Below are 15,582 nucleotides of genomic sequence, written 5' to 3' on the forward strand. Positions count from 1 at the left end.
GGCTTGACCAGCTATTCCTCTTCAGGGACAAGGTTGCCTACTCCACTCACATAAGTATAAAACAATATATTACCTAAGTTCTCCAAATCTGAGATATGATTTAGTTATATAAAACACAGTCTCGCCCTTATCCTCCCACTCCATTTTCACAGCATATCAACATTTCTAACACATTTAGCATTGCAAGTGCTGCCATTTTCAGAGCAAAACCAATTCTGTAGTCTTAAAGGTACAGAGGCTCAGACTTTCTAATATCAACAGGAGACACACTGAAGAGTATCCACTGAAATGTAATGGGTGTATTGGATAACACTTGGGCCCACTTTGTCTACTAAACACTAGCTGATAAATACTCCCAACATCACCGATGTGAAATTTCAGTTGTTTTGACAAGACATGCTACTAAACTCTCATTACATGTTATTTTAAATCCAATCTTAGTTACAATCACTGTAAACTACTGTACCCCAGCTACCATTATATAGACAGAGAAAACAAGGGATCGTTCCAGCGCTGTCACAGGACTATGTCTTAGTAAGCCCTACGAGCCAGATGAATGATGGTTTTCCTACTTTGCATACTTTTCTGTAGGTAGCGTAACAGTTTTTCCTCATTGCACTTTCATAACAAGCAGTTTCTGTGTCACAGACATATTTTCCTTCTTCAAAGCAGAGTTAAAAAATGTAAGCTCAGCCTTATATTGCCAAACAGAACAGATGTCAGAGTACAAACTCAGCGCTGGCTGGAGCCACTGGCATTTTGTCTGGATAGTATCACAATGAATTCAGGCAACCAGATGTGTCTGTCTGGCATTCAAGAACTGCTGTGTCAGTGGTGATGTCAGGGTTGAACACTGATCGCTTCTAGAACTAGGCACAAGCGAGAAAGGCATAGATGAAGTTTTTAAATGAAGTTCTGAAATGACAAAGGTGTAAACTCTCAGCAGGCCCAGCGGGAGTGGAATGCTAAGAACACACAAAATCCTTTCCTCAGTTACTTTTACATGTTAATAGTGAAATACACCATTTGAAAACAGATGCCAAAGTGAAGAGATGATTTCCCTTGTTAGAAGCATCAGCACCTTCATGAACCCAACCCACAGTGAGTGCTACTCTGGCTCCCCAGGCCATACACTTCCTTACTAATGCTGAAATTGCCCTTTTCCAACTACAGGGATGCCACTGTGAGGATTTTAACCACCTTGATTAGCAGCTCTCTTAGCTAGCTGCTTCTCAGACCAAGCAATGAGAAGTTCAGGAAAGCATTCCTAAACATTCCAGGAGAACACTGGTTTTGAACAGTGACATGCTTTTAAATTGTTGCATTTCAAGATGTAGGAGATACCTACCTGGTATGTTTCTACGGGCTTTGTTTCCATGTTCAGATCCCAGACTTTGACAGTGAGGTAATCTCTCGTTAGCATGTATCTACCACTGTGACTGAATTTGACATCTGACACTGAAGAGATTATTTCTGAAAAAAACGATCTGTTACTGGGGTCTTCTGGTTCTTCATAAACTGTTGGGAAAAAAAAGAAGCAAGAGAGAAATTAGAACTCTATTAAAAATTGTTCTGTTGTACAATCTGAACTGTGCATTTCTTCTGAAACATGTAATTCAATGTACCAAGGAATATGATATTGAATTATCTATATTCCACACAGATATATGCCCAGCACAATTTATTCTTTATATAAAAATACAAACTGTAAACTTTAAGTATTATAATAATTAACCTTATAGGTATGGGTCCAAAGCATCACTTTGGGAAATGGTGTAAATACAGCAGTTAGTTAACTACAGCTACCTATAGCAAGGCAGTTCATCTATGGACATCCTTTCTGGGATTCGTACATCTTGTTTCCTGACTTACCAAAATTCAGATGTCCCTGTCACATCAAAGGTGTACATGTGGTCTCACAATAGTGCTGGCATCCCAAGGAAGGGTGGTTACTCAAAGCCTGCCCTGGTTGCCAGAGCCAGCTGGCCAGTCTGCAGGCTGCTCACTGGTCATGTCTGAAGGCATCCGAGACTAAACACGACAATTTTGAAAAGCAATTGCAAATTGCAATTACCTCTTCCTGGGAGGTGAGCAGAAAATAGTGGTTTACCATGTGGATACATGGACTGCTTGGTTGGTGTGCAATTGCTGACAGTTCTGGAGATAACCAACCTTACCATACGTGCTGCTTAGCTGTTCTGTGGGCTGCACGATCCATCAAGGACCATGCAATATTGCTCACAGTACTTCCATACAGGGAAATCCAGCTCATGGAGCTAGGAGATGGTCATCCCTGCTCAGCTGTACACAGTAATGATACTGGATGACTTCCAATGAATTGCAGGAACTTGAAACGACTGGTATGAGTGGGCTCTGCTTCACATGTTACAAGTCCACCAAGGTCTCTCCATCCCAAAAAGCCTGCACTAACTTTAACCCTGCCTACCAGGTGCCTAGAGCAAGTCTGTTGCCTTTCTGCAGGTATCTGTGGGCATCTGATCCAAATGACCTCTCAGGTAAACTTTCTACTGAACTCAGGCTTTCAGGATGTTTCACTTCTCACCAAAATCAGTAGGGTTTTGGCAGCTATGTCTACAATATTCTTTGAAAACTGGTAATCTGGAATGTCATTTTCAAGTCTCAAAAGCAGGTGACGAAAAGCCATGCGATGAGACACAAAAACATGCTGAAAGTAGAACAACTTTTTACTGTCAGTCAAAACAGTGTTTTTCTTATAGTCCACTGGAACATTTCTTTCTCAATTAATTTATCTATGACTATGATTCAGGCTGTTGAAAGCACCATGTTACAGTCTCCATCAGGTGAAATAATGTTCTGCTGAAAGTTAGGGGTGAGCAAGTGGGCGAAATATGTGGGGTAATGCAAAAAATTATGGGCAATTTCCTTTGGGGGTGGGCACTGGAACGCAGCCAGGCGTGCACATGAGAACGAGGTCTATATTTGAACATGTACCACACATCGAAATGGTAACGAACTACTTCAAAAAGGGGGGAAAAACTTTTCTTTTCAGACAGGTTGTAAATGAACAACTTTAAATAGCTCTGTAAAAATTTGCCTAGACATTCTGCAAGGCAGGTATTTTATAATTACCCTGTCAGATTTTCAATAGAAGCCTGACGAGCACAAAGCAATTATCATTTCTCATACCTCTTCCCTTTAATCTGTCCAAACTCTGTATTTGGCTGGCAGGAACTTAATCCTCCTAATTATGATGTGAAGTTGCTATTAAAACCAGGAAAGAAAAAAAACCCCAGCCTCCACACTAACTGAACTACACCTTCATTTATAGCTGAGATATGTTTTCTCGGCTCTGTGTATCTCGTCCAACTGATTAGGAGTAATATTTGTACCTGGATACTCTGTATTTTATTAATTAATGAGATTAAACCATTTCATCCTTTATCTGCACTGTTTATTGCTTTTCTATTCTTACCACAGTAAGTATTAGAAAGACTTAGATTAATTAACTGCAGAAACTAACACAGGCATGAAAGCCTTGTATCATTACAGAAAGAAAGATAGGAGTAGAAATTTTAGTAGCACTAATTCTTTGCAGATAGTTCCTATAGTCAGCACAACCAAGACAGAAAAATTGTTACAGGAAATTAAGCAGCAGCTCCCAATGTTACAGTGAAAGCTTAGCAACCAGCAGCATATGCCTGAACAACCAGAACAAGACACTGGCCTCACGAAATGAGATACAGTGTTCTTGGGTCTTGGCTATTTCTGGTTTAGAATCGATGTAAGGTTATGCATACACTGCAAAAAGCATAATCTTCATTCAATTTGGCTACTACAAGTTGAGTAATTGGAGACAGAAGAGCAGTGACAGCCATGTGGCCTGGACTTCAGTTCAGGCAAGCAATTTAAATTCAATCTGGCCTCCGCAAGCTGATAGAAGAAAACAAAACAGTGCTTGCCCATCGTTTGTAAAGCCAGGTTTGCCAACCTGCACTAGAAACACACTTTCTGTTCACTCAGTTTAGACTTTTGGAGGCTGCTTTTATGCCAGCGGGCAATCAGCACCCAAACCACAAACCTTTAAATCTAGCTTACTTTTCTGTATCTAAATAAACCTTGTTAGACCAGGACCTGGAATCAGAACTTTACTGAGATTTGATTACAAATTCTATTACACTCTTTGGATTTTTTTAAATTTCTTAATAACTAATTTTTGCCATGAAAAAGGGTATTTAACTCTCATTAATACTGTTCCTGATGACCTTCACAGTGCTAATTATATGAAAGACACAAAGCTACCTGTCTAGTTGCAAACTAATGAACATAGGAATCACAGATGGTCTGGTGTGCTGGGCTTTAACTTGACACTGCTCAGACTCAAATATGACCCTCAAGACAGGACTGTGGAATAGAGAAATATCATGGGATTACAAAGGGAATCTGAGCATATCTCTGAGTACAGCCAGTGCTGGAGAGGAGCCTCCAAGGAAGGCACCAGTCCTACCCCCTTACTCCACTGGCAGATACATGGGTTAGCTGGGAAGTCTGCTTAGGGGTCTCATCAAGCTTACGTTGCACTCTGGGTGCTGCCACTGCAACTTCCCATTCATTTTGATATGGGCTGATTCCACAAACTTGGAAGTTGTGCATTTTGGACAAGACATATCCAGTGAAAAAAAGCCAAACAACAAACTAATCTTCAAGTTCCATTCTCAACCACAACTAACAGCTGACAATAATTAGTGCTACACATGTGAACATAACTTTCTTACACATCTTGTTTGTTTAGTTTTACATTAATCACAAAAAATACCATACTTTGGAATCCCACTATAAAAACTTGGAGAGAGACCAGGTAGTCACTGATAGCACCTTCCTCTTCAGCTTTGCCAGCTACCTTTCACTGCTGTATGATATTCCATTTTCCCTAACACATAATTGGGAAGAGGGATATCAACTACCATTATCCCAACAATAGCCAAAAATAACTCAGCCTCAGAAAACAAAAAACACCATGTTCTCATAAAAGGTTTTTCTCCTTGTCCCATTTCCAAAGATGCACACTTTTGATGGAGTCATTGCTATACTCCAGACTTCAGCACCACTGAAAATCAATCTTTATTTTGCTGAGCAGAGCTTTAATCACTGCAGAGTATAAATTCTGGCATATGTGAACTTTAAAAAATAATAATAATACTAAAAATGGCTCCTATGGTGGGTGCAGTGTCACAATCTAATATGGCATACGAAACCGTATTACTCCCAAAGCCACCGCAACAAGAAGTATACACAATTCTCTACATTATACTATAGGGCCTCAGGTAATGCCTTGACTGAATTTTCAACATTCCTTCAACTCCTCCTTTTCCTCTTATCTTCACCTTTTGCCTGGATGAAATAAACACACCAGCACTCACAGCACTGTTACAAGGCAGATGGCTCCAATATACAAATATGAATCATGTTTTTAAAAACACAAAGAAGAGTGATCTATTTAAAGGGAAAGCAATAACAGTATCTGAGATAATATGGGGCAGGGTTTAGAACAGCTATCTATCTAATATAATGAAAGTTTATCTGGAGCTACTTTTTACTTTCAACCTGAATTTGATGGGATAAAAGAAATGTCAACTGTATTCAGTTAAGCAAATCTTTCATTGCTTTTAAAAGAGAGGAACACACAATATAAGCTTTGGCAAAATGTTGTTACCATGGCCTGAGCACTTGATGATAACCGCAAGTGTTTACTATGAAATACCAGTAAACAAAACAAAGAGAAAGAGGGAACTAGTAAGGGAGAAGACCCTCGATGATATAGCTGTGTAGTCCTTAAGGCATAAAGATATGAACCTTGAAAATTTCTGTTACTGCCAACCAACAGCAGAACTATGGATAAAACCAACTTTTTTCTATTAAAAGCCAAATATATTTAAAAAGAAAAACAAAGAAGAATCGTGCTTACACATATTGTAGAATATGGGATTATCTGAGGGTAAACAAAAACAAAATGAGGGAAAACTTGGAAGATGAAAGCTTATCAGCTCCACAGATTTTGGTAAGAAATTCCATCATTCATAGGATAAAGCAGCTTTAAAAAGTCATTCCCTATAGCAGAAAAACAAAGTTGCTTTCTTTCTACTTATGTACAAACTATAACTTAGTAAAGCTTTTTTCCTAGAGGATACTGTTTATAGCTTGTATTCTGTCCTGAAAACTTCTGGGGGTTTAGAGCATTTAAACATTGTTACTTAGATTTACATCCTTGGAAGCCCTGCACCATGAAATAACTTTATGTCCCCCTCTAAAGACAGCTAATGGATGCAGAAAATTGTCCAGCTCCTGTTCAAGGGTCACAGCTACAAGCAGGTGAAGGCAGTTTGGGCGACACTGGAAAAAGAGGCAGTGGGGTTGATGAGGAGGGAGGGGACTGTAGAGGCCAGAACCAGCAAAGATGCTAGAAAAAGACAGGGAGAATAACTGTCGTATCATCATCATCATTATTATTATTAATATTATTATTATTATTACTACTATTCAAGCATGCAAACAGTCTGCAGTTAGGCTGAATTAAGGACTTATTACAGATAACCTCTGGGTTACACAGGTACATACACAACAGGTGTATTTCAACTGGACCTGGAAATACTGAATCAAGTAATCTCTCAGTGGCTTTAAGCTCCATAAACATGTAAAACAGATGCATTCCCAAAGAAAACAACTTATCATCTAAAGTCTCTCTTTCATTTCAAATCCCAAATGAAAATGGCTGTGGTACCCGATTAAAATGTACTGGAAAAGGGTACTTTGAAATGTATGGAATTTCACCTTTCTTAAGAGACTAGACACAGCAACATGCAAAAGGAACAAGAATCAATATGCTCTCCTGATAGCTGATAAATAAACACTTTTTAAACATTCTTTTTTTTTCTGGAATACATGGTTATACTAATTAAATGTTTCTCACAAACATGATCCTAAGCTAAAAATCTTATAAATGTTTTAATTATACTCTAATGTGTTTAGATGACAAATTAGCACCATTCCCCAGGACAGTTGTGATTTGCTCTACTACATATATTTCCTAACGTTTAGTATAAAAAACCCACAAGCTAAATTTCATTGAATTTCTTTAAAAATATTAATCACATTCATTTTTATTAAGTCCATGACACATGCTTGAACACAGAAAACATTAATTTTATTGTGTCATTTAATTCAAGATGTGCTCACATCTTGAGCTATGTGCAGTTCTGGTCTTACTTCTAGTGTGGTAGAGGTCTCAAGAAGACAAAAAAGTGGGCAAGAAACATGGCCAGAAGTATCAAGTTACTTTTATGCAGGGAATGACTAAACAGACTGGGACTCCTCAGCCTAGGAAAGGTTGAGGGGTTTGTAATTAGGAGTGGCATGGAAGGGATGAATAGGGAACGACAGTTTACTTTGTACACTGTCTCTTCCAATCAACAAGTAGGGGTCACCAAGTGAAACTAGGAAAGGGTAAGTACAGAGCAGATGGTTCTTCATACCATGTTTAATTAAGCTACTAAAGACTTTACTGAAAGATACTGTGAATGGTAGAAGTTATACACAGGTTTAAAAGTAACTGCACAATTTTAAGGAAAAATAAAACAACCCATAAACCCAAACATCTGTTTGAGTATTGTTTGCAGTGTAAGTTGACTTTCACTAAAGTCCCTGGACCCCAAGTTTCCAACTGCAAAGTGTAGTCAAACATTTTCTGTTGATGTTTCTATTGCCCCATCAGAGCCAGAATATTGGGCTAGAAGTGCCTCTGGTCTACCCATGTACAGCCATTATGCACCATTAATAAATAAATAAAATATATATATCACACAAAACAGTGCCTGAGCTCATTTTGAGTGACTCAAAACCAACTGCAAAGCTCCCTTTGAAACTCATCGTGCCTTTATGCCTTTTAAAGCTTCATTGTTTATGATAACAGTTTGATTTACCAATACTATTTACTCAGTATTTCACTCTCTCTGAATGTTTTATTGTTCGGCATTAAGCAATCCACTCATATATTCACCTCCTTCAGAAATCCTCTTTCAAGATCAGGATGTTCTGCTAATATGGGATCTTGCCTTCATGGTCTACTCTGCTTAACATGGCTATATACACGTGTGGGAATTTTTGAGTCCACCTTCATAAGCAATCTAAAATACAATTATTTTACAAAACACATTATTTTATACTTCAGTATAAACATCTAACCACAATCATTTAACCTTTTATATTAGCATAGCCTGTGGTTGCTTACCATGTTTTAACCTGAAAAAACCAGAATGTTTTTGTATTTAATTTTTCTATTTGTTTTCATAAAATTCAGGCCCTGGCCACTTAAATGTCATTTTCCTTCCTTGAGTAAAAGCAAGTTTCTGAAGCTACCTCCACACCACAAGACTGAAATTCCACCTACCGTATAGCATTCCTTTATCCAGTGACCCAATATTAAAACCAGGCTTCTCATCAATACCTCTGGAGAGTATGGCTTTTAAAAGTGAGGCTCAAATCAATATTTAAGAATCTGTTTCGCCATCTGCAGTGAGTTGCCACAGCTTGTCACAAACCACAGGGGATGGTGCATTAATGCTGGAAGGCAGGGCCAGATCAATAGCTGAAGATCAGTGGGGGGAAGCTTCACTGCAGAGTTGCTTATATTAATGTAACTTTGCCACTGAGTTTGTTAATAAAGAGAGATGGTGCTAAAGAGAGCAAGGAAGTGATAAAAATGCAAAGCTAATCTAGAAGATCAAGCCTCTTTAAACCTCAGCCTCACAAAGACTTATGTGAGTGTTTAATGCCACGTGTTGTGAGCAATCCTATGGAGTTAATGGGACATAAAACTACTACTCCTCTAAAGCCAAATTCATGCATCTTTCTGACCTCCATATATAAGGTTAGTGACAAGTGGGTTTTTTTCCCCTCAATGAAACAGGATCTTGAAAGAATAATGCTGGCTTTATGAGACACTGAAAAGCAGTATTTGTCGCTATTAAAATATTAAGCAAACAAGACAGGAATTTTAATAGACTGAATAATTAAAGCAATCTTAGAGCAATTATTTGCTTTATCCGTGTGTGGTTGGGGGAGAGGGGTTAATGAAACACCTCTTCAATCATAAATCATTCACCATCGCTTCAGGCTTTTCTCTTTCCTCTTGCTATCTGATAGCTAGAAGTAGGTAAATCAGGGGGTTTTTTCCTTCCTCTGATTTAATTTTAAAATATCTTGCACAACTGGAGGAAATATTTTATAGACATGATTGTGTTTCTGTGGAAACACTTCTGAATTTTCATTAGTCATGTTTTAAATGTCTTTATTACATATTCATCCAAATGGAGCAGAATGGAAGCTTTGGAGCCCATGCTAAAGCCAATCTTATACCAAATTTCAATGGGATTTCTGCACAAGGAAGAATCCCTTCCAGGATCTAGTTTAGCAGGTGTGAAATTGTAGTAACAGACCTTTAGTGACAGTCGTAATTACAAAATTATCAGGATACAGACACATTTTTTCATTGGGGATATAAAATAAGCAATGAATATCTGCCTTTGTAGTGCATGCTTATAAAATAAACCCAGACTTAGGATAAGGAGAACAAGCCTTTATTAAAGCACAGCGACAAATCATTACAGAGGCTCAGATAAGTTTCACTCCTGTCACATGAAACCTTGCAGATTTTGCCTGAAGTGGACATCACTTTGACAGTGGCCTCTCAATGCACAAAGAGAGAATGGTGGCTGTCTCCCTCTCAGATGATAACCTGACATGAGACCAGATGCACAAATAAAAAGCGTATTTTAGATGTAAAGCTCACATGGAAGAAAAACAAGATGTCTCTTTTCCAGAGACAATAAGCATCATTCATTCGGAAAGGCCAATATCAATTAGCAAATCCAGCAGGGATATTCTGTCACAGGCTTTTTTTGTGCATCTGGTTGTTCTCTGTTGCAAATGAAAGATAATCCATATTCAGTCAGAGGTCTGAAAGCTGCCTTGTCTCTGAAATTCCAACCTCCTTTAAATGACTGGTAAACATAATTAATTTTATTTTTAAAATTCAAGATGTTCAGGAAGATTACCCTTGGTTTCTGTTTTGGCCGCTGCCGCAGTTCTGAATTCTTACGTTTAAAATCAAAGGCAATCTCAAAAAAGAAACCCCGAACCATCGGATAACCAAACTGAGTTACACAGCAGACTGACAGGACAGTGGCATTTATCCTTGGAGAAGGGCTGGTATTTCTTTCATGCCTGGATTTCAAATAAAAATGTGGAAAAGGACTCTCAAGGAAAAAAGACACCACCACCATTTTGGGTCACAAACTAAACCTTGAATTCCCTCTGTATTGCCCTGAAGACCATTTTATACTTGTAAGGTATTAATCATCCATCCCATGGTACAGGGAAGGCACCAGCTGAGATGCTTTGCCCCTTTCAGTGGGAGTCCAGGGAAGGTAGCTCTTAGGATTGTCATCTGCAAATGTTTTTTTAGTCAAGAAAGAGGGGGGCTCTAAACGGCTCTTGTTACAGATCCGAATGTCAGAAGCTTGTGAAGTCTCTATGGAGGACAGAAAGCACAAACTAATGGTGACAGAGCCTAACTGCACTATGTAATCCAAAGTCTGTATTTTAAAGACAACCACAGCACGCAGAGAAATAAACTTTAAACTCCTTCTGCCTTGGAGTATTTTGTTGTAAATTTTGCACATGGGTAATGGATAATTAGAAATATGGGTTTAGCCTATGAATACATATTAAGAAATGAACATGCAAAAACCCTTAAAGCAACATAACGCTATTTAAATAGATTACAACTTCTGAAGCATGCAAGGACTTTAAGATATTAATGGTATTACACAGAATATCAATAGTAGTTATACTCAAGTGACTTAAATTTCCACGTTGCATAACTATACAGTTTCTGTTTATCACTGAAGACTGAATTTAAGAATTCTGATGTATTGAAAAAGCTCTTCCTTTTTTTCTGACATGCCCAAGCTCAGCTTTTCTTAGCTGACTGCTGTACCAGATGATTTGCTGAAACAGCTATATGTACGTACCTAGTTTACAAGCTGTCTGAAAGAATGTTTTATGCCATGCACATTTATAAAGAGCTCTGAATGTAAGATTAGCAAGAAAAGATCAAAATCAAATTAGCAAGTATTTGTTGCATTTTATACCGGTATAAGTATTTTTTTAGGATGCTTTTACTACAACAGTATCCTTGTGTTTGTCTTCTTTGTCACCTGAATCTCCTGCATGAGAATTTATGGAATTTGGGGTGTAGTTCTTTTATGTCTTGGATGTTCCCAGCTAACTGCTCTAACAATGATACTTAGGCAGCTGCTAGCTTCCCTTGTTTCACTGCTGTCACAGATCTCCCATACGCTGCCTTCCTTCTACACTGCATTGCCTGAATAACACCTCAAAGGTGCCTTGGTTGTTTTGCCAACGTACACTATTTAGAGGAAAGCTTCCATATTATTTAAATTCATTCCCTGTTTCTTGCTGCTTGAGTGTGGCTTTCCTATCTGTTTTAAATCTTTACCTATAACCCTATGGACTGCAAGAACACCTTCTTTATTCCTATCCCTCTAATATTCTAAATAAGCAGGGACATTAATCTCTTCTTTACCTCCTCTCCAGAATATTTTGACGGAATTCTCTCCCACTACTTGCAAAGTCTGATAATAACATGGAACCATGTTATGTATGTATCTCCCCAATGGTTACAGATTGGGCTTTCCTGGATATCCGTTTGTAACGGCCACATATGTTTTGCTTCTGATTGCTCTCCCAGCATTGCATGATCTATTAAAGAGGTGTTTTAAGAAGCAGTTTCAGGTAGTCCATTAGAAAAACAACACATTTTATCACACCTTATCGGTACCTCAGTGACCATTTAAAACTCAGATGTTGATATTCTTCCAATGCTTTATGTATAGATTTGGTGGTCCAAAATCATTTTTCTAAGGTACAGAGGTCTCCATTACATCTCATCACACAGATTGGCAGCTTGCTAATAAATCTTAGCATAGGCACCAAGAATGAGCAGATATGGAAGAAGTCTCTTGTCTCTTCCATGTCAGAGCCATGAAAGATTTGTAAGGGAAACCTCATAGTGTTGCGGTTACTAATGCTGAACAGAGAGATTTTGCCACTGAGGTTAGCAAACCAGAAATCTTCAAGAACACTATAATTTATTAACATCCTGTGCCAGTGGCTTACACTACAAATATTGGTGTGTAATTTATTTATACAGTATGGCACAGTAATTACTCATGGTAATCTCTAGACTTGTACAGATAGCCCTTTCCCCAAAAGCTGCAACTGACTTTAGCCCAGCTATGGGAGATTTGTATAACAAAGGAGCTGAAAAAGGAGTCAACCCAAAAGTTCACAAACATATGCTCAGCATCCACATATTTTTAACAAGTTTTATATTGGATCTTTTATCCCTAAAAATATGCACGTCCATCACACTCTCAGAGCAGTATCTGAAATACAGCACATAGTGATATTAGAATTAAGAAAGTAGAGGTGTGTGGCAGAACATGAGGGTTTACATTGACTATAGTTGTGGCTGATTTGCTTGAGAAGTCAATTATGGAGAAAGGTTGAAAGGTGAGCTGAGCTAGGAGAGTAGGGTACTGATTATGCATATGCACCATGCGTAAAGCAACTGTAAAGAGAAATCAGATGGACAGAGAAGGTACAGAGAGACAATTGTGTAAATATTTGATTTTGTGGACTGTTTTTTGTGATATATCCTTTTTAGGTTGCTATGGGCTTTATATAATTAGTTTTGCTTGCCTCCGAGAACTATATTCAAACCTCTCCGATCAGCAGTACATGGGCCTATTCTTTTTAATGCTCTGGAAGTTCTACTGTTGCCGTATCAATTTCGTATTGCACATACTCAGCTTCTCAATGAGCTTGACTTGAGTTCAGTGCAGCAATGCTACATTAAATGGCTATTTTCTAACTCATAGGTCTGGAAAATGGGGTTTAATCAATGACCATTAGACCTTGCACTCCCTTCTGGCATAAAATGCCTTCTTTCATCCAGGGTTACTGTATAGTTTTAGTAAGTTATGACTGGCTCTTGGCACTGAGCTACAGGAGCATGGAGGCCTTATTAGCAGGAAAAAAATTAAAGTATTATGGAACAAAACAATTAAGTAGGACAGGATAACTCAGCAATGTGCCAGATTGTGTCATGCTTGCATCTCACTTCATGGTATTGAATTCCCCCTACAAGTACAAGGGTAACAAAGCTAACACTTCTTTGCTTAGGAGTTTGTCCTTAAAGGTTATTTTCTATAATTGGAGACTGCATCCTAAGAGGTTCTGAGCATGTGCACATCTTACAGCCAAAACGCCTAGTCACAGGCTCTTCACTACATTTACTTCAGGTAAAAAAATACCTTATGTGCTAAATCTGTGCACCACTTACATCTCATGTAAATCTTCAAATGTTTTCTTCCTTCCTCCTGCCCCTACTAATAAGAACCGCCTACCTCAAAAGGTTCAAGGAGGAACCAAATCACATAAAACCTCTTACGTGCCTCTGGCATGAAGAGTATTTCTCCTGAATTTCCTTCCCAATGTTTAAACACTGCAAAAGAAACTGAAGACCCAATGGAAGTGTCCTGGAAGCCCCAGTCCTTAAGGTGGCTAAAGCAGAGCTGCCACAGTTCATTCATTGGGTTCTCAGCTCCCCATAGGAACCAGCCCCACCACATAATGCCATTGTCTGCTGGTTTGCATTCTCAGAAGATCAGGAATAAACAGGTTGTTTGCACAAAGCAAAGTGCCCAGGAAGAACCACACTCTATCTCATCTAGAGAATAAAGAGCTGACATGTTATGAACATGCACTTTTCTCCATTCTTTACTTTGAGAACAAAAACAGCCCCACACTTTAACATTTTGCTTCCTTGTTCTTATGTAGGTTTCAGATATGAACTGCCATGAATTGGTGGCTCTGTCACATATAGGGAATGATAGGCTAAATTTTTAGGAAGGACCCTGGCATTTTTTAATCCGGAAAAAGGTTTCAATATTTTGAAGGTGGTCTGAATGACAAAATTTACTTACTGAAGTATTCAGAACAGTAGTTTTGTATTCAAAACAGTATGTTCATCTACTTAAATACTTACTGACAGTAAGATGTTATGAACATGCATTTTTCTTCATTCTTCACTTTGAGAACAAAAACAGCCCCATACTTTAACATTTTGCTTCCTTGTTCTTATGTAGGTTTCAGATATGAACTGCCATGAATTGGTGGCTCTGTCACATATAGGGAATGATAGGCTAAATTTTTAGGAAGGACCCTGGCATTTTTTAATCCAGAAAAAGGTTTCAATAATTTGAAGGTGGTCTGAATGACAAAATTTACTTACTGAAGTATTCAGAACAGTAGTTTTGTATTCAAAACAGTATGTTCATCTACTTAAATACTCCTCCCCCGTGCATATTTCATTTGTTAGAAATCATTTCTCTTTTGCTAGTGTCATGGGTTCTTCACTCATCCCTGCAGTAAGAATCACCAGGGCAACCAGTCACAGACATGACTGTTACCAAGTTCATAGGTACTTGTATGGATGACAAAAGTTTCTTCCTTTTGCTGTTCTCTTTTCAACTGTGCCTGCAACTGAGAAGTTAATACACTGGGGTATGCAAACATCTACATGCTGTCTGTGAATAGTAAGATTTTAATGACACCTGGGGCACAAAGAAGCAAGGACTTACGCTTGGAATGTTTGTCACACAGAGCCGATGCCCTCATGTCACAGAGTCTCAGGGATCCTTTGCTGCTGCTGTAGACAAAGAGATTGCAGTGATGGGGATGGAACTCAGAGGCTGTAATCACTTCCGTCAGGTCCTCCATATTGGCTGGCTTTATATCTACAATGTCTGAATGGAAGTTTTATTAAGGAAAATACAGTTTGCAGGTGAACGACAACTCCTGGCTGCCTTCTTGAAGGAAGCATGTAAGTGTCCATATATTTAGTGCTTTTAAATAGATACACCCATTTGTTTGGCAGCAGGGTGTTTCTAATTTTCCATATCTGCCCCATCTACACCAAAGAGCCACTAGTCACCAATGGTTTTGCAGAAGATGCCATTACTAGTTCAACATTTCTCCATGCTGTGCAAAGACATCAAAGAAACAGTATTCCAAGAGATAGAGAACTCACCTTCATTAAAACTAACAGAGAGCATGGAGCTATGTCTCCTCTAGCTGCTATTGAAATCACTGCTCTATCCCAGATAACACTGATGGATATGGAAAAATGTACAGCTCAGATCTGCTCCCTCCAGTAAATGCTCACTGGCTTCTATGATAATGCAACTTGAGCTAAAAAATACACGTAGCTTAAGTTAAAAGCCTCAAACAATAAATGTACTTTTTTTTTGCAAAAGCAAATATGGCAAACTCAGAAGCCAACAGAAACACACATATATACTAATACAATTTCCTTTCTAAAAAAATGTGCACAGTATTGCTTTTGCTATTTGAATACTTGCAAAAGAAGTATCTGAAAGGGTATTGTTCAGTTTTTATGGA

The 15,582-nt window shown here is 38.4% G+C and overlaps 1 protein-coding gene across 1 annotated transcript in view; it reads right to left on the reverse strand.

Moving 5' to 3' along the window:
* PPP2R2C (protein phosphatase 2, regulatory subunit B, gamma) overlaps nucleotides 1–15,582 on the reverse strand; it is a gene marked incomplete at its 5' end in the record, with an annotated part of 64,518 nt that overhangs the window by 14,088 nt on the left and 34,848 nt on the right. Inside the window, 2 exons of the mRNA XM_010024785.1 lie at nucleotides 1,349–1,518; nucleotides 14,763–14,927. Coding sequence (XP_010023087.1) covers nucleotides 1,349–1,518; nucleotides 14,763–14,927 — 335 coding nt within the window. The remainder of the gene's footprint in view (nucleotides 1–1,348; nucleotides 1,519–14,762; nucleotides 14,928–15,582) is intronic.

Source organism: Nestor notabilis, unplaced genomic scaffold (assembly GCF_000696875.1).
Source record: "Nestor notabilis isolate BGI_N333 unplaced genomic scaffold, ASM69687v1 scaffold6122, whole genome shotgun sequence".
NCBI lineage: Eukaryota > Metazoa > Chordata > Aves > Psittaciformes > Psittacidae > Nestor > Nestor notabilis.